Source organism: Ambystoma mexicanum, chromosome 3q, assembly GCF_040938575.1.
Source record: "Ambystoma mexicanum isolate Mex_15411 chromosome 3q, UKY_AmexF1_1, whole genome shotgun sequence".
Classification (NCBI taxonomy): domain Eukaryota; kingdom Metazoa; phylum Chordata; class Amphibia; order Caudata; family Ambystomatidae; genus Ambystoma; species Ambystoma mexicanum.
The window spans coordinates 182,387,827-182,411,160 of NC_090926.1; the positions used below are offsets into that span (position 1 = coordinate 182,387,827).

The following is a 23,334-nucleotide window of genomic DNA, read 5'->3' on the forward strand; positions in this document are numbered from 1 at the left end:
AGAGTGCGAAAATTTGGCCAAGGCACAGGTGGAGTTGGCCGATTTAAGGCCCATACTCCCAGCCGAAAATACCTTGCGTGGCCATCCATCGAAGTGCTTGTCATCCCTATATGGAGGAATGGTAGGGTACGCCGTGTGCTTCGAGGTGGCCGCGGCCGCCTGAACCACCAAACTCTCCGGAGTGGGGGGTGTGGATAGGTAGCTGGGGTCGCTACTGGATGGACGGTTTTTCTTAGTCAGCGACTTGTAGACCACCGGAAGAGACTCTGGGGTGTTACAAGTAGCGCCACCCTTTTCATTAACGCCATGTGAAAAGGCAACACAGGGACAGTGGACTGATCCTGATCTAAAATGTCAGTCCGGTCATCCTGATCGAATTCAACTTGAGGGCCGGACCACCCCAGGTCCTCTGTAACCCTCGACATCAACCTCCTAGAGGAGGATTCAGCCTGAGTTTCAGACTCAGGCCTGCCAAACTCCATCTCAGGAGATGTATCCAGGCCACTGGCATCATGCAAAGATTGCCTCAGATCTTCCAGCTGACTGTCCTCCGAAAAGACCATGTCAGGATCTGTGAGAGTGTCATCAGTCACACCAAAAGGCTCCAATTCCACATCAGACCTCTGCTCATCCTCAAATATCTCGTAGAGAGTGAAAAGACTCCCTCGTCCACATTGGGGGCCGCACAGTCTTAGTCAGACTTTCTCTGAGGATCCACAGCTCTACGGGCCTCCACCGTCAAGTTTAGAGCTGTAGGACCCGATGGCGTCTAGAGGAAGTCGACGGCTTCGGCGTCGACAATGGCACAGAGGGCTCCAAGGGCCTTGTCAAGGCCAAAGCCCCAACAGCTGCACTCGATGGGCACGCCGCCGACTGGGTCGACACCTTCCTCGACACCTTCCCAGGCTTCTACGGTCTCGGCAGGGACGAGGACCTCAACCTGGATCTGGCATGTCTCTGGCGATCTACCCGAATCTTCGCTGAACAGGACCTCGACGGTTCCAGATGCTTATCGTGCCAACCTGGGCGGGCCCGAAGGCGCGTGAACGTCGGACTGAGACCTCTCCCCACCCGCTTCAACCAAAGGTGCAGACGGGGCAGTGCCCTGAGATTGAAAAATCTCCAACATTTTCTCCCTGAATGCCTCCCAAACCTTCAGAGTAGAGGATTTAGTGGGGCAAGCCACTTTCCTCGTGGAGCCATCATCCGACGAGAACGGGGAAGGCGAACAGTGACGCCGCTTCCGGGAGTGCCTCAATGAGGACGAGCGGCGAGAACCACTCCGGGACCGAGATCCCCTGGATGCCTTCCAACGGGGAGAGTCACCCCTGGAGTCATCGGAAAGGCCAGATTTCTTGAATTTACAGGGTTTGGATACCCGACCTACCTGCAACTTCCCCTTACACTCCCTCAAGTCCTCGCCAGTCAACAACTGGCACTTCAAGCAGTCTGTCGTGGCTCTCACCCAGACATGTCAAGCAGATAATGGTGCAGGTCCGTGATGGACATCTTGGACTCTCAGTCCAAGAACGTTTTAAAGCCTGACCGCGGGGTTGGAGGGGTCGAAGAAAAAGACATTATCGAAGATGATAGCATGAGGCGCGCTGAGTTCTCGAAGCAAACACGTTTGCGGAAAAAACACAACTGAAGCTACGGGCACGGTGCGTCCTACTTCTAACATTGATGACGTCACCCTCGACGGAGGCCTTCGACAGACATCGACGGAGGACACCCTCTGCTGAAAAATCTCCGAAGCGGCACAGCTGTGGACATTACATGTCAAAGATGTGGAATACGCTGTAGGACACAATCCATTCGAAACATCTATTACACAGCATTTAGCTCTTGGGAAACTTCCTCTGTCTCTTTAGCAAGTGAACCCAACGGCAAGGGTAGTAATAAATCTATATGCAGGAGGTCTGTCTGTATCCGGTTCAGTTCAGCACAAAATTGCATTTTTGTTTTTAAAATGTTACAGAACACGGCTTGACCGCCACATCCTCTATTTGTCTAGCGGATTAAACTAACACCAAGGTAATCATAAATCATGTTGCTAAATCTTTGCCTGCTAGCTGTGTGTAGCAATATTGCATAATCTCAACTTTACAGAACTTTGATTACAATTTGGAACAAGTGTATTATGTGTTGTGCTCGCCGTTCTTTATACAACATACACCATGCATTTATTATCATGTACATTTACAGTGTCACAGCAGTCTAAACCCACAGATCTGAATTGATGTCATTGTGTGTGAGGTCATGAAGGCAGGCGTATCAAAGCCTGAATGTCTTTTTGAAAGCAAAGTATAGTTATGCTGCTACGAGAGCATCGTTCACAACAAGCAGGAGGGGGCATAAAGAATGAAGGAGTACCTTTACAAAGCGATCTATAAACAAGTTCACCAGTTAGAGAATCAAATACGTGCAATTAAATAAAAGCTACAAAAAAAATCAGATATTTTCAACACATTACCCGGTCTCCTGGTTTCAGCACTGGTTCATTTTTGGTTCCAAGTTTATTAAGAAGAGTGAAGGCCAACCTGAGGCTTCTGGTCCACAATTTTCCTGCAAAGTAGTTACAAAATGTCGATGCCACAGTAAAGCAAAATAAGTATTCACTTTAAGATGAACACACACATGTTCCCCTGTTTCTTTGATCAGCTGATTAAGCAAACATTAAACTCTGCAAAATGGTCTGGATCACAGTTTAAATCCGAAACATTCACCCGTGTTCAATTTTACAGGGAGTCACAAATTCGATCATATTTATCCTGAGCAGATGCATAGTAATGTTAAACAGAGTGTAACACCAAAATCAGTGCCATTACAAGGGCATCACAACTAAAGCAAACCGTACCAATGTCCTCTCAAGATGCAGACACTATTCAAGAGGGTGTTTGCTAGGGGAGTTTTCTAAATATCCTGCTGGTAGTAAGACTTTAGTAAGCTATACCAGTGGTTTGTAGATCTCCAACTCTTAGTATCAGTCTGTACTAACTCAGGACCATGCTAGAATGGCAGAGCAGTCAGGTTTATCTTAAGAGGAAGCTGTGAGCTGCAAGTAAGTACAGTGAATCTTAGCTAGACCTGCACATAAAAGAAACTTACACTTCTAATTCAAGTATATATTTTTTATATTTCCACCAGAATCACTTTAAATACTTTAGACTTTTAAACTAGAACAATTCGGAATACTTGAGAATACACTTCAAAGGACACTTTCACTTTTGTGTTTTCTCGCAGTTACATTTGTAGCAGTGTTAGAAAGGGAAAAGACATTATGGTATTATCGTTATTATGCGCACCTGCAGATTCTAACGGTTTATAAGGTAGTACACTTACTCTGCACACACATAGTAAAGTTACTTAAAGGGAGGAAAATCGTTAGTGTAACTTTAGTCTGGTTTAAGGTTCTAGAGAGGGTTTCTTCGCACAGCAAATCTTAAGTTCAGGAACGCAACCATAGCTAAAGGCATTTCGTAGAGGGCTCCAGGTCTTGTTGACAAGCAGCAGAATACAAAGAGTTCCTAAGGATTTCTTCCAGTCTCTAGTGTTCTAGAAGCAGCAAGTTAACTAACAAAGCAGACCTGTAAAAGGACTCTATGAAGGGACGCAGTCAGCGGCTCGAGTACGGGGTAAGAGGTGCCAAAGGCAAAACACACACACACAGACCTCCCCCTCCCAGAATGGTAGAAGGGCTAACAAAGACCAACCACGCTAGTAATGGTGAAAAAAGAAGGGAGGCGCCAAGTTGGTACTTGGGTGACCCTATTGTGCACTACCGAGGCTATGGACATTGCCTGCAGTATAACAGTTACACAATAGTTGTTAGAACACGTCCACTGCCAACAGCCATAACTAGGAGATAGTCTGTGTGACTAAAACGTCACAAGAGCACAGAGAAGGAGGATACTAGGTATTCCTTTGGCACTCCTCTGAAGTTGGTATGTGCCAATCTCTGACTCTGATAGAGTTTTGGCAGCGATACCAAGTATCCTCTATCCTGGAGAACTGTAGTTACTCGAGAATATAGCAAAGAAATCATAAAGGAGGACCCTGAAGGCCCCCAGCAACACTGCCCCTAGGGATCTGTGTGCTGCAGCAGTAAGAACACAGATGCCTTTAAGGGCTGTGGAGCAGACAGACTCCGTAGTACAGGAAGAATACAAAGAAATAGAGTTCCAAAAGACAGAGCACACAAGAATGAGTGGGTGGAAAAAGGCTCCACTCATTCAGGATTGAAAGAAAAAGATCCAGACGTTCAGCAAAGAGTGCTGGGGATCTCACTAGGAGAGGGGATAAAGCATAAAAATGATAAACCTCTGCAACAGTGCTACAGCACATAACCTAATATGCCAGCTAAGAGATACCAAACTGGACACAGCACTTACAAGCAAGGCATTAAGGACTGAACACACTATTCCTGGAATTGGTTACACCATCCTACAGATCAGGGCCAGATCTACAAACTGGCTCAGGCCTAGTGCTGCGTTTGAGCAGCACTGCCTTTGCTAAGCATTTGCAAACTACTACACTGCAACTATGGTAGAATGTAGAATTGAACCTGAAGGATAAATAGAAATGTGGTTACTCATGTGTTGCGAAGGGGAAGAAAAACAGAAAACATAAGAGGCGCCAATATTTCTATCTAGAAGTAGCAGGTACTTGCCATTTCAGCTTAAATTTATGGTAAAGCACAATTTTGGTCAAGCCAGGAAATAAAACTTCTGTGGTCTCATTCCCCAGTTGGCTGCACAAGTAAGTTGCAGCTGGACTTGGAGAACCAAACATTGCATGCAACATTCCTTGGTGAATCGCAGTAAAGCGTTTTTTCAGGGCACGACCAATTGTATTACCTTTCAATCGTCTGAAGTCCTAAGTTCTAGTGGAAATCTACACCACTTGGAATACTTATTGTTCAAAAGTAAAATGTTCGATTAGTGCCCCAGGAGATGGTCAGACTAGCTCAAAGACTGACGTAGTCCTGAGATGCACTTCACCTTTGACATGTGCAGGTGATATTAAGAGCCCAGGATGGTGAAAGCATGCTGAAGCACCCAGTTTATTCCACACATATATTTCTAAGGACTAAAACAGTACAAGATAAAGAAGCAGCAACCTGAATGACCAGCATCTCGTTGACACCAGAAAGATGAAAACTACAGTTCCCACTCCTCAAAACAGCAAATTCAAAAAGGGGTTAATCAGAAAAAGCTTTCTACAACTAGAACTTAAAGACTGGGGCATTAGCATTATAACTCAATATATGCCACATATCAAATCAGGAATAGCTACATCAACAATGATCTTCATAACCTACCATAGGTCAGCGTGTACACTGGTTTCCCTGTAACATCAAGGGCTGTTAGACAGGAGCATTTGGCCTGAGTGGTTCCCCAACGTTGCAATGCTGCCTCAATGGCCGGAGGCCAATTGCAGACCACACCCAAAGGTTCCCCCTTCACAGGGGTCATCTGACGCCCTTCTGGTTTGGGTTGGTTTGGATCTGGTCGTGGCACTGAAAAAGAACAAAGTTCATCCACCAATAATCATCTACATATAGTGCTGTCAGTGGCAAGTAAAAATTAAGCTTTTGGTAGAAGGTGTTTTAAGTTTGCCTTCCAACATTTTACCAGCTGAATACAACAAATCATTTAAGGTGACTAATTGTGTTACGTACAAAATGATGGTGCAATATATCTTGTACTTATGAAGCACTTCAGCCTAAGCTTCAAAGAGCTGTGAAAAAAAGTGTATAGGTTAGCCCTTAACGAGGGGCAGTCGTGGGTGTGTTAATGTGAGATTGTGTACGATATTGTTTGGTGGATGTGGTGATTGTAGGTGTGCATGCATTTGATAAACTGTTTAGTGTGTGGTGGAAAACAAGGAAAGCTCCACTTTACCTTCCACGATTTCTTCAAAATCATCTACAAAGAATTCCTTTAACGGGGGCCGTTTTGGTCTCTTAAGGGTGTTAAGCAGCTGCTGGATCTTGGTGGAGACACGGCTACTGACCGCCACACCTGCAGAGATAGCCAACTTTTTAAACTACTACTGAATGAATAGGAATGCAAGGTAAGTCTCTAGGTCGGGATCTTTACACCAATTCAACTATCACATTTTGGGCAAGCCAAAATGCTGAACTACTGCCACAAAATGAACCAAGTGAAACAGACCCATTGCATGCCTGACCAGCAAATTACCAGCAACACCATCAGAACCACTGCTGCACTTTTAAACACAAAGAGGCTCTTTTTAGGTTTCTGATACTGTTCACTTTACCCACTTCCCAAAATTCTGCATATAGGAAATAAATTGGTCAGAACCACCCACAATTGTGGGTATATCAGAAACAACCATCTTTTAGTGAGATGCCACAGCATGGCGGTGGGGGTTGTACTCAGACCACTTACCGTCTGCGGTATCCATTAGGCTGGAACGCCGAGAGGCTTTGTGCATCCCTTTGACCAGACCTGGTGGAGGAAGGTCTATATTCACCGGACGCACAGAGGAGGAGGAGGAGGAGGATGGTGTAGAAGTGGTCGCTGTTACGTCAGGGGGTACAGAAGTGCTCTCTACAAGACAAAGGTGGTTTGTTTTACTCTTCTCTCTTTGCAGTAAAGCTACATATATCTTTAATTTTTTTATTGTAAATTGGTTAATTTAATCAACCTTACACAAACCATCAATATACATAGATATACAATTCATTAATAATGCTAAATATATTTTAAGATTACAATCAATCACCTAAAATCAAGGAAATTTCCCTAGAACTAAGATCTAATACAGCTACATATTTTAGAAACTACTACAAAATATCAACCGTGTCACTCTCATAACAAGGCTAGGTATCAAACTATTTTGTGCAACAAAGAAACAAGTACTTATGGTTTAAAAAAAAAATCCCCTCAGCCACTATATATGCTCTGCTTGTTCTCAAAGTTAAGGTCCAGTATGAGCAGAAAAATCTGGAAGCGCAGCTTGAAATGATATAACTCGACAATTTGGATCAAAATTAATTTAATATGCCCATTAAGAACTATTGAAAAAAACATCTTGAATGACGGCAGTATTTCAATGCTATATTACAAACATTGGCAATTTTTTTTATTGATTCAAGTTGTGAGAATAAAGGTTATGTCTTATGCCCCTGGCTCAACAAGGAGCAATTCTTTTTTCCCCCCAAACGGGTTTCCCAAACTTTCTATAATGAGGCATCGAAGGCCTAATCAGTGACACCAATATTGATTGTGTCCAAAGGCATGCTGTTTGCCAGTTTCCATCCAACGGTTGAGGTTAGCCTTTGTAGGGTTCTAGTAGGTGACAGCCTACTGCATCCCAGGGTACCATTTAAGCAACCACTGTGTAAAGCTGCCAGAATTCAAACTTTTGTTGGAAAAAAAGTGTTCATATATCTGCCGGGTGAATAACCCAACAGGCCCTTTTTCTAAGCAGGCAGAAAAACTTTACTTTTGGAATGCCATTATCTTTCTAGTTTGTGGGGTATAGAATGCTAGATTGTGTGACCAACTATGTTTTGGGATATATTTGTATCCGGTGACTATGAGCGAGAAAGACTTTCCCCAGCAGCAGGCAAGTCCCGTAACCTTCTGTGAGCCAAATGGTATACTAAATCCTTTTTTTCTCATTCACCGCGCTGCCCCTGCTCTTTCAGCCATCCGTGGCTCCATATTCCTCCCCATGCTCTTCCCTCCTCCCATTGCACTATAACCCCACAAACACCCAACCATCCCCCTGATTGGGTGGAGCTTCCAGGAAGCTCTGCTTTATTTGAAAGCCCCTGGGCAACTAAGGGCCACAACAAATGGCACCTCCATCAACGGTTAGCCCTAGGCGCCCTACAAAGCCGTCTACTGCAGCGGAGCCAGTTCCGTCATTCTGAAATCCGGCCACTACTTTACTACTACCATTTGATTCTTATTGTGTTTAATCTTGCTGCGCTCCCAAGTTTATCAAAGTTACCCACAGAATTCAGGTGCACCTTAGGTAGAGCCAGTTGGTAAATGTAGGCGTCGAGTATAGCCACTGCACTGAATTTAGCTCAATTTCGCACTCTGAAGTTAAGCCATTGTGTTAATCCAGGTGCCCTCTGAATTTTGCCAATGCTTTAAAGCTTGCAGTGCTCTGAAGCTAAACAAACAGTTACTGGCACTCGGCCCAGTGGAATATCCCATTCCATGGAGTCCCATTGAAATGCTTGGGGGAGTTTGCAGGTAAGGCGGAAGAATGACTTGGTTAGCTGGAGGTCATTCCCCCACTTCACCGGCAAACTTCTAGTTGGCCAGTGCGGTAATGTGCCGGTATTCGTTAATATCGACGCGTTAATTCTTCACCGGCCGACTTATGAGGACCATTATGTTGAATCCAGGTGCCCTCTGGAATGTTTTTAAATTAAGATGTGCACTAGAATATAGCTTCTGTTTTGAATTTAGCTGGATATTTGAGTTAGCCACAGTTTTCTTAAGTTAGCTGTGCATTAGAATACAGCTTGTGCTTTAATTTTAGCTGGATAGTTTTGTCTGCTGGATAGCTGAGCTAACGCCCTAAGAGACCCTAGCAGCCATCCTGGTCTCCCACCCCTCACTCTCCCTTCTTGGAGACCTCAACATATGGTTCGAAACCCCAGACAACCCCATGACACGACCTCTCACGGACAACCTGGAAGCCCTCAACATGACTTGACAGGTAACCGGTACCACCACTCACAGCAGGACATACTCAATGTCATTTTCAACTCCATGCCCTTCCCCAGACCTCCCCTTCCCCCCCAACTGCTCATATGCACAGACCACACAGCCATCCCCTCTCCATGCATGGCTAAAACTGGAACATCCACCCGCTTTGAAACAAGGTCCTATTAACCCCAGACCTGGCTGATCCCCTGCTCTCCTCCCTCCCCAACCTACCAGACTAGGGAGGACTACCCTTTATCAGTTATGATGACCTATGGCTCTCCAACACCCTCCAACGCCCTCCTACTTTTCAACCCCTCCAGGTCAATGTCCAAAAGACAAGGCCCCTCGCCCAGATGGCTCACCCCTCTCCTTAAAACACTCAACCACTCCCTTGAATGCAGATGGTGGGCCTACCCATCTCCCCATAACAGAAGAGCCTTCGCCCATCAGATCTATGTCTAAAAACCAGAAATCCAAAAGGCCCAAAAATCCTTTTACAGGAACAGAATCTAACGCCTGTAACAGCAGCAAGGAGCTCAACAAGATCACCACAGAATTCATGGCCCCTCCTTGCAACCCCACACATCTCCCAATCTCTAATGCCCTTTCTGATCATTTCTATAACAGCGCTAGAAAGAACCTGTACCATCGGGCCTACACTCGTAGCACTCCCACGCCCTCCGCCTACACTACGGCATTAACCCTCTAACCCTCCCCATCCCACCCCATCTTCTCTGCTTTCTCCCCCATCTCCAGAAACGAATTCCTTAAACTACTCACCAGCAGCCGTCCATACGGATCCCTGAGTGACCCATGCCCTCCTATCCTCCTCAAAGAAATCTTTACCTCAACCGTGCAGGTGTCATCGCAAGATCCATCCTTAACTCCTCCCTGCCCTCAGGCATATTCGCAACAGCATTCAAAACATCACACGTCAAACCCGTCCTCAAAAAACCCTCACTTTACCCCCTCCTTTCAGCCAACTACAGACCTATTTCTAACACCAGCTTCCTAACCAAACTCACTGAACGAGCAGCCTACTCCGAGCTCTGCATTTCCACTCAATCCAACCACCTTCTCGACCCCACCCTGTCCAGCATCAGACTGCCTGCATGGAAATGAATCATCCATAATCTCCATATGGGATTACCTCAAAAGCACTGCAGACACAGGGCTGTGCCACACTCCTATGCCTCGACCTCTTGGCGGCATTCGACACCATCGACCACAGCATCCTCACTGACAGACTCCAATCCCTCAGCATAAGGGACACAGCACTAAAGTGCATCTCTTCATTCCTTGCCAACAGATACCAAATCACCCACCTCCATCCCTTCACCTCAAACGCCCGCCCAGTCACCAACAGACTCCCATAAGGCATTTGCCTATCACCTTTTCTCTTCAATCTGTACATAAACCCTCTCCTCGCATTTACCGCTCACACAATCGTACCTGCTTCAACTATGCAAATGACACCCAAATCATTGAAGATTCCAAAGTTCACCTCCACCCCACACATTGACCTCACATCCTACCTCCGAGACATCCATCCCTGGATAATGGCCAACCACCTCCCACTCAATCCCTGAAAAACAGAAATCATGCCCTGCAGGAAGACTGCTCCCTTTCCCTAATCGACCCCCTGGCATTCTGTCTTCGCTCCCCCGCCTCATCCCCCGTGGTAAATAAATCTGTGATGCAGCATGGACACTGACCTGACACACTCACTCCACATTAAAACTGTCTAAATCTTGCTACCAACACTTCCACAATCAGACGCATCAACCCGTACCAGTCCAACCGCCACAGTCTCACTGCAATCATGGCCATTGTCCTCTCCCGCCTAGATTATGCCAGCTTCCTCTACCTGGGCACCCCTGCTTAACAACTCAAAACGCTCCAAAGCATCCAGAACTCTGCAGCCAAGATCCCTCACCCCAGAGAGCACATCACCCCAGCCCTCCATATGCTCCAATGGCTCCCTGTCGGACAACAGGCTGCTTTCAAAGTCATGTGCATCACTCACTGTGCAATATCACCCGCTACCAACCAACAGAAACCTGGGTTCATGCACTGCACTCGATTCCCCCCCCCCCCTTCAAATGGACTAGAATACGAGGATCCTCCTTCACGGCCCAAGCCCCAAATATCTGAAATTCAATGCCCCTAAACATCTGACATATAGAGGACCACCTGGCCTTCCTGAAGGGGCCCTCAAAACATGGCTATTGCCCCAAACATACTATCAAACCCTGCCCTCCAGCTAGTCAACCACTTCAGGTATTCCAGTGCAGCAAAGAACTTCCATGAAATCACAGAATGGCAGTAAGAATAATCTACCAATCTCCAGCAGAAGGCAGTTGAGAGTCCATGCCACACCAACGGAAACAAGAAGCCAGCCAGAGAACACTGGTACGTATCTCAATCCATGCTTATAGAAGATAACCAAAAGCAAGGACACCCACCCTACACATCTGCACCCATTTGCCACTCCCAATGACATCACACAACACCTCTGCCATTAGAATGCAGCTATCCCCATGACAAAATTGCCATCTAGCTGGACACGAGTTCTAATACTCTTGCATACTCGCTTGTCACCTTGAAAGCACCCATCCACTTTCCAGCTCGATATGGGTAGCTAGTAGGGACCTGGTCACCCCTATTCAACTTTGCTTAAACAGAAAGGCACACGCTTTCTAAACTACGCTGATCAACTTTCCCAAATCTTGGACTACAGTCCCCGAGGGCGTTCACCTACAGCATTTTGAAGCCATACCAATGGGATCAAGGCATTATACAAATCACAAATTACTTTACATATATCTTTCTTATTGAGACATTTGCATGTCAGAGCAGTAAATGAATAGATGAGTTACCTGTTTGAGTGTTGGAAAGCACATCCGCTAATGAACCACTGGTCCCTTTCACCTCCCCATGAGAGAGTGTTGAAGATGCCGAAGAAGAAGTAGAAGACCCCTGAATGGATCGGTTGATCCATGACTCTGTGTTCTGTAAACTTTGGGTCAGCACCGCAGTGAGAGCAGCCTGTCGCCTGAGTGAGCCCTCGTCCTCCGAGGCTGAAGAGGTGTCTAAGTGGAAGAGAGCAAGCAAACAAAGTGATAAATCACACAACACAAGGTTTGCCTCGTTTGAAGGGCTTTTAGTTTTGGTGGAATTAAGACACAGGGAAATGTTGATCTTCCAATGAGCTTACAATTTAATGAGTGGGGAAATTAGAAGAATAAAGGCTTCCTGTTTTCATAACTTTCAATTTGACCATTAGTCCAAATCCTCCAAGCAAATGATGAGCAGCCAAAACCATAAGTTCCAAAACAATATAGGCGTGAGAACCAAGGGTGGAGTAAAGTAATGCATGCACAAATGTGCATGCAATGTCATTTTACAGACAAGAACGAGGTGCACAGACAGTGCGTGTTATTTTTAAATTGATGTAGTCGGGGCCCATTCTCTAGTGCAACACAAATAAGGCACACAAAAATAAAAGGTGCACACACTTTACGTTTTGTTTCGATGAAAATAGGCGTGTTTACCTTTCACAAGAAAATGCAATAAAAAACCATCCAGCCTTGGAATGTATTCCTAGGAAAAATGTAGAGCCCACCAATGCCGTTCTTTCTACTGTGACTTACGGAAGTTGTTAGCGGCAAGGAGCAAACATGCATGGGGCCAATTCCACATTTCAACTGTTTGCACTTTATCAAAAAACCTTAGTAGAACAGTAAATAAACTTTCTTTTTTCATCCATGGTAAATGGCTGTTCGAACTAGCTGTTCAACAATGCCACTTTTATGACCCACTGATAACTGAATTGAAACAGACAGGGTGTCCTGCCACATATGTTTTAGTATTCACATTCATTCATGCAAATGTTTTAATTTGTCATATTAATCTTGACATGGGTATCTCTGTCTACTACTACCATCATGCAGATAGAAGAACACTATACTGGACTGTGGTCTGAAATGCCAGGCAGAAGGGTGACCTAACCATAGTTCGTCAAGACATGAATCAGAAAAAGAGGGTTCCTAAATGAGGACTGCTACAGCACAGAGTGCTGCATCCAGTGATGTTTCGGCTGTTGAGTGGAATAGCCTTCTTCTGGGCCATAGACAAGGTCTCCCTTTAGGAGGAACGTACAAATAAACGTCATTAGTGAAGGACTCCTAACTACATATATAGACTCGACTTGGGCGTTTAAAAATGAAAAACAAGTGAAAGACAAAGGTCACCCTTCTGCCTGGCAATTCAGACCTCAGAATGGTCTAGACTAAGGGGTTTGACAGAGCACTCTCCAGAATAAGCAGAGCTCCAATTACACTTCTTTGTATGTAATGATTTGTGTTGCACTACCACGGTACCGAGATATGTGAAATTAGAACATATATGGTAACCTTTTTTGTGTACATATGTTGATGCACTGACTTATGCACTGTACATTTTATAATTAACTATGTCAAAAGTAAAAAGTCAAATCAAAAACAGAAAATATCAAAAAAATCTATTGAAGTAGATTCACAAACCAAATAATAAACGCTGTGTGAACTCAATCCAGTATAGTGTTCTCTCTGCATGATGGTAATAGACAGAGAGCCCCTTGTCAAGATTAATATGACAAATTAAAACATTTGCATGAATGTGAATACCCAAACATGTATGGCAGGACGCCCCCTCGGTTTCAATTTTACTTAGCCCATAGTCCTCTCACAAACAGGGCTGTCCCTCTTGCTACCCCACTGATAACAGAATCAACATTCCACCAAATACCCTTTTTTGGAGAAAACATTTTACAGCCACCATTGAACACGTTTTTGTATGCTACCTATAATGGAGCATAACATTCTAAAAAAAAAAAATTGGTCTTTGCGTATTCAGCTTTCGGTCTGGGAATCTACTGGCTACAAGTAGATTCCATTCCAACATGAATGCATCCTGCTCTCAATTTACTAGCGCGCCCAGTTTGTATTAACTGCTCCTCCGATTCATCTGTACCTTATTGTAAGCCAGTGGTCTATTACCCCAAAAAGGTGGGGTTCTACATAAAAAGAAATATAGGTTAACAGTTATAGGTGCTGTTGCACTGAAAATTAACCCAATGGAGCGCCACCTCCTCCCCCACACTGATCAGAATACATTCTGCTAATTACTACCCTACATGTGATGCACGTAACAGGAACCTTGTTTGATACGACTAAAGACTGCTATGTAGAATATGGTAACCCCTTAGGCAATAGATTCAAACCCAGTCCCTCAATTTGAAAATAAACTCTGCCGTATGAAGCCTGCTCCGACTATACAGCTTTCTTTTACGTGTGTTATGGGATGTCACTGCGCCCACCACCACTATAGTGGTCTTATGGCGCCTGAGCCTTGTCCGAAAGGTAGCCTATGGTGGCCTTGCCAGGGTGTCAGACCTTACGTCTTTGGATAGTAAGAGGAAGGTTGGGGGTGGGTAGGAGATGGGAAAATGGGGATGTATTTTAAGCCAATAGACACATTGTTATGTTTGATGTAGTAGAGATGCAGTGTTTCCTATCTGTGAGAAGTGGAAGGAAAGCTTTCTATTTTGCCAACTTTCCCTCCCTAGTTTCTATGGGCCCTCTTTCCTGTTGCTCTGTTTGTATGGTAATCTTTATTTATATAGTGCCTATACACAGGAACGTGTTTCAAAGCCCTCAAGGAGGGTGGGAACACGGGGAAAAAAACAACAGTCACTCAGAGCCCTTGAATTTCTGAGACGATAACGGTCTGCACAGGCAGATTAAATGATGAAGATATATATAACGGCTTAGATACAGCAAATAAGCCAGATGGTGATTCTGCAATTATTTCAAGTGCGCATTAAGGGGTGAAGACAAGGGAGAACACGACAGAATGATCTGTATACAGATTGTGCAAGTGCGGGCAGGGCAAGGGAGGGGCAAGGGACCAAGTGCACCCAGTCGGTAGAGACTGGTGAAGTGCAGAGAGAGAAGCTCTCAAGGATTTAATACAAGTGCAGGGCCCTGAGGCAAGTGCAGAAGGACTGGCAGGGGAGCCTGGGACCCGTGAGATTCTGAGGTACACCAGGTAGTCCGTCAGTAAGCTGAATGGAAAGGAGGAAGAGAAGTAAGAGCAGAGAGCTAGGTTAGCAGGGTAGGGTGAGAGAGAGGGAAGAGAAGAGTAAGGTCTTGAGGAGTTGCCGGAACTTAAGAATATCAGGCTGAAGACAGAGGGTGGCAGGGAGGCTGTTCCAGAGGGAGGCACCTGCTGAGGAAAGAGATCTCCCTCCAAATCTCTGCTTGTAGAACCGGTTCTCTCGCGAAGGTTGGAGGTAGATGAGCGGAGGGACAGTATTTAGGAAGGCAACGTTGAAGGTACGTAGGTCCAAGGCCCCAGAAAGCCTTGTGAACAATGCAGAGGGTCTTCAATTCGATCCTTGCAGCCATGGGGAACCAGTGAAGATTTCAGGGTTAGAGATGCAGTCCCTGGGCTTGAGGACAAGGATAAGTCTTGCAAGTTCTGTTCTGGATGAGTTGCACAGGGCAGAAGCAGGGAGGTTGAGGAAGAGGTTGTTGCAGTAGTCCAGCCTAGAGAGAACCAGGGCTCTGGAGACAGTGAGCCACTGAGGGAAAGTGAGAAAAGGTAGAGTGCCTCTGAGGAGGTGTAGTTGACAGACTTTGAGATGTCAGAAATTTGAGAGAAGAGTGGAAGATGACCCCAAGGTTTTTGGCCCTCACAGGTCAGGGTGGGCCCGGGGCTGAGGAAGGCTGGCCAGAGTGAGAGGGGGAAAGCGGGAGCAGGGGTTTTACTGACACTGAAACAAAAGGTCATTTGCAGCACACCATGACTGAATAGCGGACAGTCAGGTATGAGTGAGGAGGAGGTGGCTGAGGGTAGCCATAAGGATAGTTGCATGTCATCCATATAACACTGGAAATAAGAGGTGAAAGTGGCAATCACACGTGCCAGGGTAGCCATCTAGATGTTGAAAAACCAGGGGGATAGGTCAGAACCCAGGGGAACACCGCAGGTGGAGAGGGTGATAGTCGAGAGAAAGGGGCCAAGTTCGACCTGGGATGGGCGATCAGAGAGAAAAAAGGTTAACCAAGCCAGAGCCTGACCTGTGATTCCAAGGGGTCATGGATACGTGAGATCAGGATGTTGTGTTTAACTGTGTCAAAGGCGGAGGAGAAATCAAGGAGAATGAGAACAGTGGGAGTGTTTAATGTCAAGATTTGAGAGCAGGTGTTCAGAAGAGCAGTTTCGGTGCCTCTGGATGCTCTAAAACCAGATTGATAGTCGTGGAAACAACTGATTGATTGTGAGTGGAGGTTTAGCTGAGATAGCCAGGTTCTCTAGGAGTTTGCCCAGGAAAGGAGTGATAGAGATCAGGCGGTAATTTGACGGAATGGAAAGGTCAGCAGAGGGTTTCTTGAGCAGAGGATGCACAAGGGATTGATTGAGAGCAGTTGGGGAACCTCCAGTGGAAAAGGAGGTTGCAAAGGTCACCCAAGGCTGGTGCGAGCGAGTCAATGTTGTCCTTGATGGTTTTTGGAAGAGCAAGGGTCCACTTGCTTGGAGGAGACCTTCATTAACCGGACTTGTCTGGCGACCTCATCAGGTATGACGGGAGAGAGTGAGGAGCGTGGAGGTGGGACCAAGGGAGGCATGGGTGCTATCGTGTGCTGTGGTGGGGGGTAAGAGGGAGAGGATGTCTTGCGTTTTTGTGGTGAAGTGTGCTGCCAGGGCCCAGCAGAGGTCCTGGGTGGGAGTGACAGAGGAGGAGGCTGCTGCAGGATTGTCCAGTTCTTTGCAGACTTTGAAAGGTTCGGCCGTGTTTGATGCCGCAGAGATGCAGGCTTGAATAAAGACTTTTAATGGAGCAGATGCAGAGTCAATATTGTCTTTGGAGGAGGCTGCATGCCAGTTGGTCAGATGGTCCACCCAACAAATTCCAGTTTCGCTCAACTGCCCTACACTTGTGTAAGGGCAGCCAGGTAGGAGTCGTACCAAGAGTTGAACTTTTTGGAAGGCTTCAGTCGGACTCTCATGACAGGGGCAAGAATATCAAGAGTGTTGGAGATAGAGAGATTAAGGATAGTGAGAGCTGTGTCAGGGTGGGAGTCAGCTGCAGGAATGGTAGGAGGAGAGTAGGTGGAGGCAAAGGCAGCCACTGTCACTTTTTTCATGGGCCTGGTGACCATGAAGCCGAGTGGCTGTGTTAGGCGAGTTGCTGCCTGAGGAGAGCTTCAAGTGAGTTGACAGAACAGAGTGGTTGGTCAAAGAGAGGTAGTGAGAGGGGTAAAGAGTGGTATGTCAGTGGAGATGAGAGCATCCAATCACAGATTGCGGAAAGGTCCCGACAAGTCGGGAGAGTCTAGGTGGATGTTGAGGTCACCCAGCAGGAATCGCCGAGAGGAGAAGATTAGAGAAGAGGCTAGGTCAGCCCATTTCGAAAGGAAGAGTGTGAGCTGTCCAGGAGGCTGATAGAAGGTGGCCATGAGGAGAGAATTTAGGAGAGAGAGAGCCTGCAGACTAGGCATTCGAAGGAGGAGTAGGCCTGAGTAGGAATAATAAACAGGTATCCATTGAGGGAAGATCAGTGCTACTCCACCACCCGTCTTCTTTAGCATGGGCGCAGAATGGATTTTGTAATCTTCAGGGAGGAGAGTGTCAAAGCTTGTGACAGAGCTGTTCTTGAACCATGTCTCGGTGACAGTGAGCACATCAAGATCCATGAGTTCGAGGAGGTTGCAGATATCGGTTGAGTGTTTTACAGCGGAGCGAATTAAGGATGGCATTGTGGAGCAGCTTGCCATACTTAAAGGTCCTCCGTGGGGGTGGGGGGCCCTATGGGAGAGTGGTCACCCCTCTACTCTGGACCCCACACCCCCCTCGCCACCTGAGTGTGGCAAGAGGGCCAGAGGGATAGTAGTGGGAGGAGTCAAATCTGACAAGGGTGCTAGGACTGTAGGGCAATGCCCTGGTACCTGTACAGAGGAGGCAACGGAAGGCATAGTGGGCAAGTGAGCCTGGTCGGAGGGGGAGGTAAGATGAGAGGCGAGGGAGGAGCCCATCAAAGAGAAGGTTGGGTTGAGGACCCTGAACCATGATGGTTCCATTGAAATACACAGTGACTCTGGAAATGGTGAAGAGGACCACCGAGCCAGTGCCACCATTACTGGGAGAAGCGGCGATAGGGGAGATGAGGCCGATCATGTAGTGAGTCCATAGGTCGGGTGAGTTAACGAGGAAGAGAATGTCAGTGACCGTATCTCTGGCAGAAGCCGTGAAATAGGTGTCTTCAATAGGAAGGACTGGGTTGGAGCCCAGAGTATCCCTCTTAAGTTTCTTGCGGACAGATGGTCGTGAAGCAGTTGGACAGGATAGGGGAAGTAGAAAGCAACATGGTACTTAGAAGTGGAGGCGGGTTGGGAAAAGCACTTGCCAGGCTGAAGCACTAATGCACTTGGAGGGGGTCGGAGGAGAGCGGGAGGTGTGCCTTGTGGGAGCACAAACAGCCGCAAAGCACAACTAAAATCGATTATCCAGCATGGCAGAAGAAATGCAGCACACTACACAGGATAAATCCGATTTTAAAACAGGGCAGGTGACGCATTTAGTTACTGGAAGGGATAGACAAGATGAAGACCAAATCGGGTAAAGTCAGAGGTAGTGCGAGCAGGTGTGGAGGGAAGGATTTGAGAAGTTAGTAAAAGGAGCAGACTTTCCAAGAGTTCAGAATTCCATCTCTCACTGTGGGTCCACGGAACATGGTGGTTTCCTCGGCCTTCATGTGTACGTTGGGGGAGGGTGTAGGAAAGGATCCACAGACCCGGCCAGACAGTAAACAGGGAGCAGACAGGGGCCTTGTGTACCTGTTCTGACTTTTTGATGGAAGTGAAGTCTTCAGCTTCACTTGCCTCTTGCTCATTTGTTATGTGGAAACTGATCAGTCCTTCAGGCTGCCAGCACTGGGAAACTATGCTTCCCTTTTGTCTTTAGTGTTTTTTCATATTGCACACAGCATTTTACAATGCAGTGCAATGGGTACACTTTCGTATCACCCTAGCTTTTTACACCTGGGATTTTTGGTTACTTTTATATGTGCCTAAAGACAAGCTGGTGGCAGCAGATACACTTGTGCATTCATTTTAGTGTACACATTTATGTTTACCGTGTATGGCTACTAAACTTGTATGGCTACTAAACGTGGCTAGTGCCCTAAAACGGCCATCCTACAAGATTTTCGCTTGTTCATTGGCCATATTGTAGTTTGGCCTTCTTGCCTTGCCAGGTCAGCAAATCCCATACAAGTTCATGCACTTGCTGAGGAAAGTTGCTGCTTTCAGGTGCTAGTGATACCTGTGTGTGCACATGTTTGTGTGCGTGCATGTGTATGCACACGTATGTGTTAGATTTTCATAGCAATGATACATTTTTCCTTATACCTCTGTGTTGGAACCTTTTCCCACACTCGCAGAATCTTTCTCTTTTTATGGGTGTCATTTTTAAGACTCTCCATAGTGTCTTTTTAAAGTTATCCTCTTTAACAATGTATTGGAAATAAGTGCCTGTTGTTGCTGGGTTGCCATAGGGGCTCCCCTTTTAACTTTCTCTGGCTAACCATGTGAGAACTATAGTTCCCAAGGGTAAAAATGATCTTTTTCTCTCTTTTACATTTTATTACGCGAGACCAGCAGCCCCCACCTTATGTGGAGTGCTGGGGAGATGGAGTATCCCCTTTCTCATTTTAAATGCAACTTTTATGTACAAGGACACACCTACCTTTAATGGCTGGTGGCAGTAAACCTTTTTATTAATTCGGTGCAGCTTTACACAGCCCCAGTAAAGGCACCCATGGGTGCTCATTTTACCAAAGTGCCCCTTGTCTTGTTTTACCTCCATTTTAGTGTTCCTTGTTCCTTCCCCTGGCATCAAGGTTGAAAAATTCCTTTGTGTAATTTTCATCTTCGGTTGGAGTCCTGTGGATTCCACGCCCAGGCTCGAGTGTGTCCGATGGCAGGACGCGAGTGAGGAGTCCAAAGGTCTGCAGCCCTTTGGCTTCCAGCCCGAGTACGAGATTCCAATTCAAACTGGGAGGCTGGCTGTCTGGAAAGGATTGCCAAAACCCCCAAGTTTGAATGTTGCAAGGCTGTTTGATTGGCTGGGTGCCTGCATAAAAGTCTGAACCTGGAAGGTGATGAATTACGTCTAGCACTGGAACCAAAACCAAAAGAGGAAGATGAAGAATTTGCGGCTGAAACTATTTACAGCGACCTGAGAGCCTGCTGTGTAACCAGAGCCTGCTGTAGCCCTTCCATCCAATTGACCTGGGGACTCCCTAAAAAAAAACCCAGAGCCTGGTGAGACCCACTACACCCAAGACCACCTGCATTTTGAGCCATCCCACGCCGTGCTGCGACCTTGTGGGGCTGCTACACCACAATACCCTGAGACCTCGAGCCATTGTGCGGTGCACGGTCCTCCAAATTCCGAATCTCACACAAACTTTGTGGACATCCTGGTGGATCCCCAGGGGCACGATTCCAGTCTGAAAGGTCCCCTCAGCAGAGTGCTGGACCTTGCAAACGATGAGAATCTTGCGTAGAGCCTTCCCCGTGATCCTCCCATAAGTAGTGATCCTCAGCATCTGGTCCTTGTGTCAAGTTTCTTTTGATGGTTTTCGACCGCACATTGATTTTTGTCCACTGTCCCTCCGATACCAGCCCTCATTTACCTAATCTCCTACAGCAAAGAGGCAATGTCCTTCGTGGATAGGGGGTCCTCACCTCCCTGCGCCATGCTGCAAGGTAGGGTAGCCCTTCCCAATTCCGTGCTCCTTGTGTATTCAAATTGCCCCAACTTCGATTTCCAGTCCATGGGGAAAGTCCAGGCCCTCTGGCCGTGGCTGGCATGACCAGGGGAGTTTTCAGGGGGCCGTGGGGGGGAGGAGACCACAGTTTCCACTTGCCTACCCCAAACACTCAGCCGTGAATGAAGGAGTGGTACATTTGGTGGTGGGTGGAGATTCCAACATGTGGCCGGACCTGCAGTAGGATAGGAGATCAATGGGACAGACTGGAACAATGGTTCCCTCATGGGCTGAGGGAAGCTTACAAGATTGCTTGGGTACTTATGGCCTATGGGATGTGTGGCGATTTTTCCAACACAAGAGGGGATTTATCTACGGGACCTACACCCATATAGATTACCTTTGCATTGAGAGACATCCTTCAGAGGGCGCTGATCTCAGAGATCCATCCGGTTGCATGCTTCGACCATGACATGGTATCCTTCGATCTGCCTTGGAGGGACTTGGGTCCCAACAACTCAAAATGGAGAAGTAATAAATCCCTGTGGAAGGATCAGGAGTTTTGGACAGGAATTTGAGGGGGTGAAAAGGGACTATTTCCTGCATCCGACTATCCATCAGGAAATGGGCCGTTCTTGGCAACGTGGTCTCCTTCCCTGCCAGGTGCTATGGAGACAAACAGTTGGTCTGTTTTTGTAAGCGGTCTGGTCTGGTTTACATAGTAAAAGACAATCCTTCTTACATCTAGTGTATGGAGTTTATCAGCTGAGCTTGACAGATTTGGAAAGAAAGCTGGTAGTTTGATGGACTGATTTACAAGGAATTTAGCAATGAACTTAAGTGAAAACCTAGGGTGCATTCTTAATACCAATTTGTCTTTGTGGATAACGGCGAACCTCAGGTATTTCCTGTGCCTGAGATGGATCGGCACATGAAAATAAACATCCTGAAGGTCCAATAACACCAGCCAATCCTGAAGTTGGAGGGCCTGAAGGATCTGAGAAAGTGACAATCTTGAATTTGTCCTTCCTGAGGAACTTGTTCAAGTATCTCAAATCCAAGATGGGTCTCAGTGCCCAGTCCTTTTAGGGAATCAAAAAATAAGGGGAGTACTATAACTTGTCCTCTCCGCTACAGGCACTGGTTCTATAGTGCCTTTCTCTAGCAGGGTTAATATTTCCTAAACAAGGAGCAGATCTGAAACCCTCAGAGTGTACTCCAGGTGGATTGTCGTGAGACTTCTGTAGAAAAGGAAGGCAGTACCCGAGGGCTATTGTTTCCAGAGCCCAAGCATCCGAAGTAATGGCTCGCCATTCTACCAGATGCTGAGACAGCCTGCCTTCCCCTCCCACCGGTGAGCTGTGACCGAAGGCCTCAGAACAGTTTTGAAGCAGCAGAGCCTGATGCCAAAGAGGCTGCTGCTTGAGCGGCATTGGCACCTCTACCTCATCCACCACGAGGAAACTTACGTTGGCCTCTTTGACCGGCCATTACTCTCGCCCTTCCAAATGAGGAGTAGTAACGAAAGGATCTACCCCTCCATTGCTGTCCGCTAGGACAAAAAGGCTGAGGTTGCTTAATAGCGGTGCCCAAAGACTTAGTGGCTGCCTTAGAAGTCTGCATCTTCTCAAGGCTCTCGTCAGCCTTGCTGCCAAAAAGGTGAAACCTGTCAAATGGCATGTTCAGAAGTCTAGCCTGCACATCTGGTGCAAAACCTGACTTCTCCAACCACGCAAATGCGTGTATTACGGTGCTCGTAGCCATGGATCTGCACACACCATCAGCAACATCCAACCCAGACTAAAGGGATTCACAAATGGCTTCCTTGCCGGCCTTTATAGCTAGGAAGCCTTCCCTTTCTTCCCCTTCGGGAATATGCTCAGCCACCATAGATATGCAATCCCACAGTGTACAAAAATCTTGCCAAGGCACAAGAGGAGTTGGCTGCCTTCAACGCCATACTCCCAGCTGAAAATACCTTGCACGCCCATCCATCTACGCGCTTAACGTCCCTACCCGGAGGGGTGGTAGGGTACGCAGCCTGTTTCGAGGTAGCCGTGGCTGCCTGGACCACCAGACACTTAAGAGTTGGGTGAGACGACAGATAGCAGGGGTCGCTACTGGAGGGGCAGTATTTTCTGGTCAGAGACTTGTTCAGCACCGGATTAGTCTCTGGGGTTTCCCCAATTTTTAGCCACTCGGTTCTGCAGAGCCATATGAAAAGGCAATATGGGATATGTAGGCGGATCCTGATCCAAAATGTCCTGAAGATCATCCTGATCACAGTGGACAGTAGGCCTGGTCCAGCCCAAATACTACACCACTCTCAACATATGGCGTTGGTAAGCAGAGTCGGCATGCTCACCAGGGTCTTGTCTGCCAAATTCCAGCTCAGGAGAAGTGTCTATACCACTTGCATTATTCAAGATATCACAAAGATCCTGCACCCCACTCTCCTTTGAGATGAGGCATTCTGGGACATTACGAGTCCCAAACTGGAGACCAAAAGGACCTTAACCTTCATCAGTGTTCCTCCTCCTCAAAAATGGAGGTGAGAGAGTTAAAAAAGTATTTGTTCGGCAGAGTACACACCTTTTCTCAGGAACCACAGCCAGAGGGTTCAAAGTCGACGACTTGGATTTAGACATCGCCTTTTTAGGTGGTTCCACCATTGCCAGGGGCTGCCCCAGTAAATTTGGCGGCGACGATGCCAAAGGCATCAAGGGCCTGATCGGGGTGGAGGACCCGGCAGGCACTATCGACTGGCATGGCGCTGATGCCTTCAAAGGCTTCAATGGCATTGAAGCTTTGGACAGT

The 23,334-nt window shown here is 46.8% G+C and overlaps 1 protein-coding gene across 3 annotated transcripts in view; it reads right to left on the minus strand.

Annotated features, from left to right (window-relative positions):
* Window positions 1-23,334, minus strand: part of DIP2B (disco interacting protein 2 homolog B) — a 1,149,028-nt gene that overhangs the window by 704,445 nt on the left and 421,249 nt on the right. For all 3 annotated transcript variants that reach the window (XM_069653448.1, XM_069653447.1, XM_069653449.1), the window contains exons 5-9: window positions 11,579-11,791; window positions 6,414-6,575; window positions 5,904-6,023; window positions 5,321-5,518; window positions 2,474-2,565 (exon numbers count right to left, since the gene is read on the minus strand). In XM_069653448.1, the coding sequence (XP_069509549.1) occupies window positions 2,474-2,565; window positions 5,321-5,518; window positions 5,904-6,023; window positions 6,414-6,575; window positions 11,579-11,791 (785 nt within the window). The remainder of the gene's footprint in view (window positions 1-2,473; window positions 2,566-5,320; window positions 5,519-5,903; window positions 6,024-6,413; window positions 6,576-11,578; window positions 11,792-23,334) is intronic.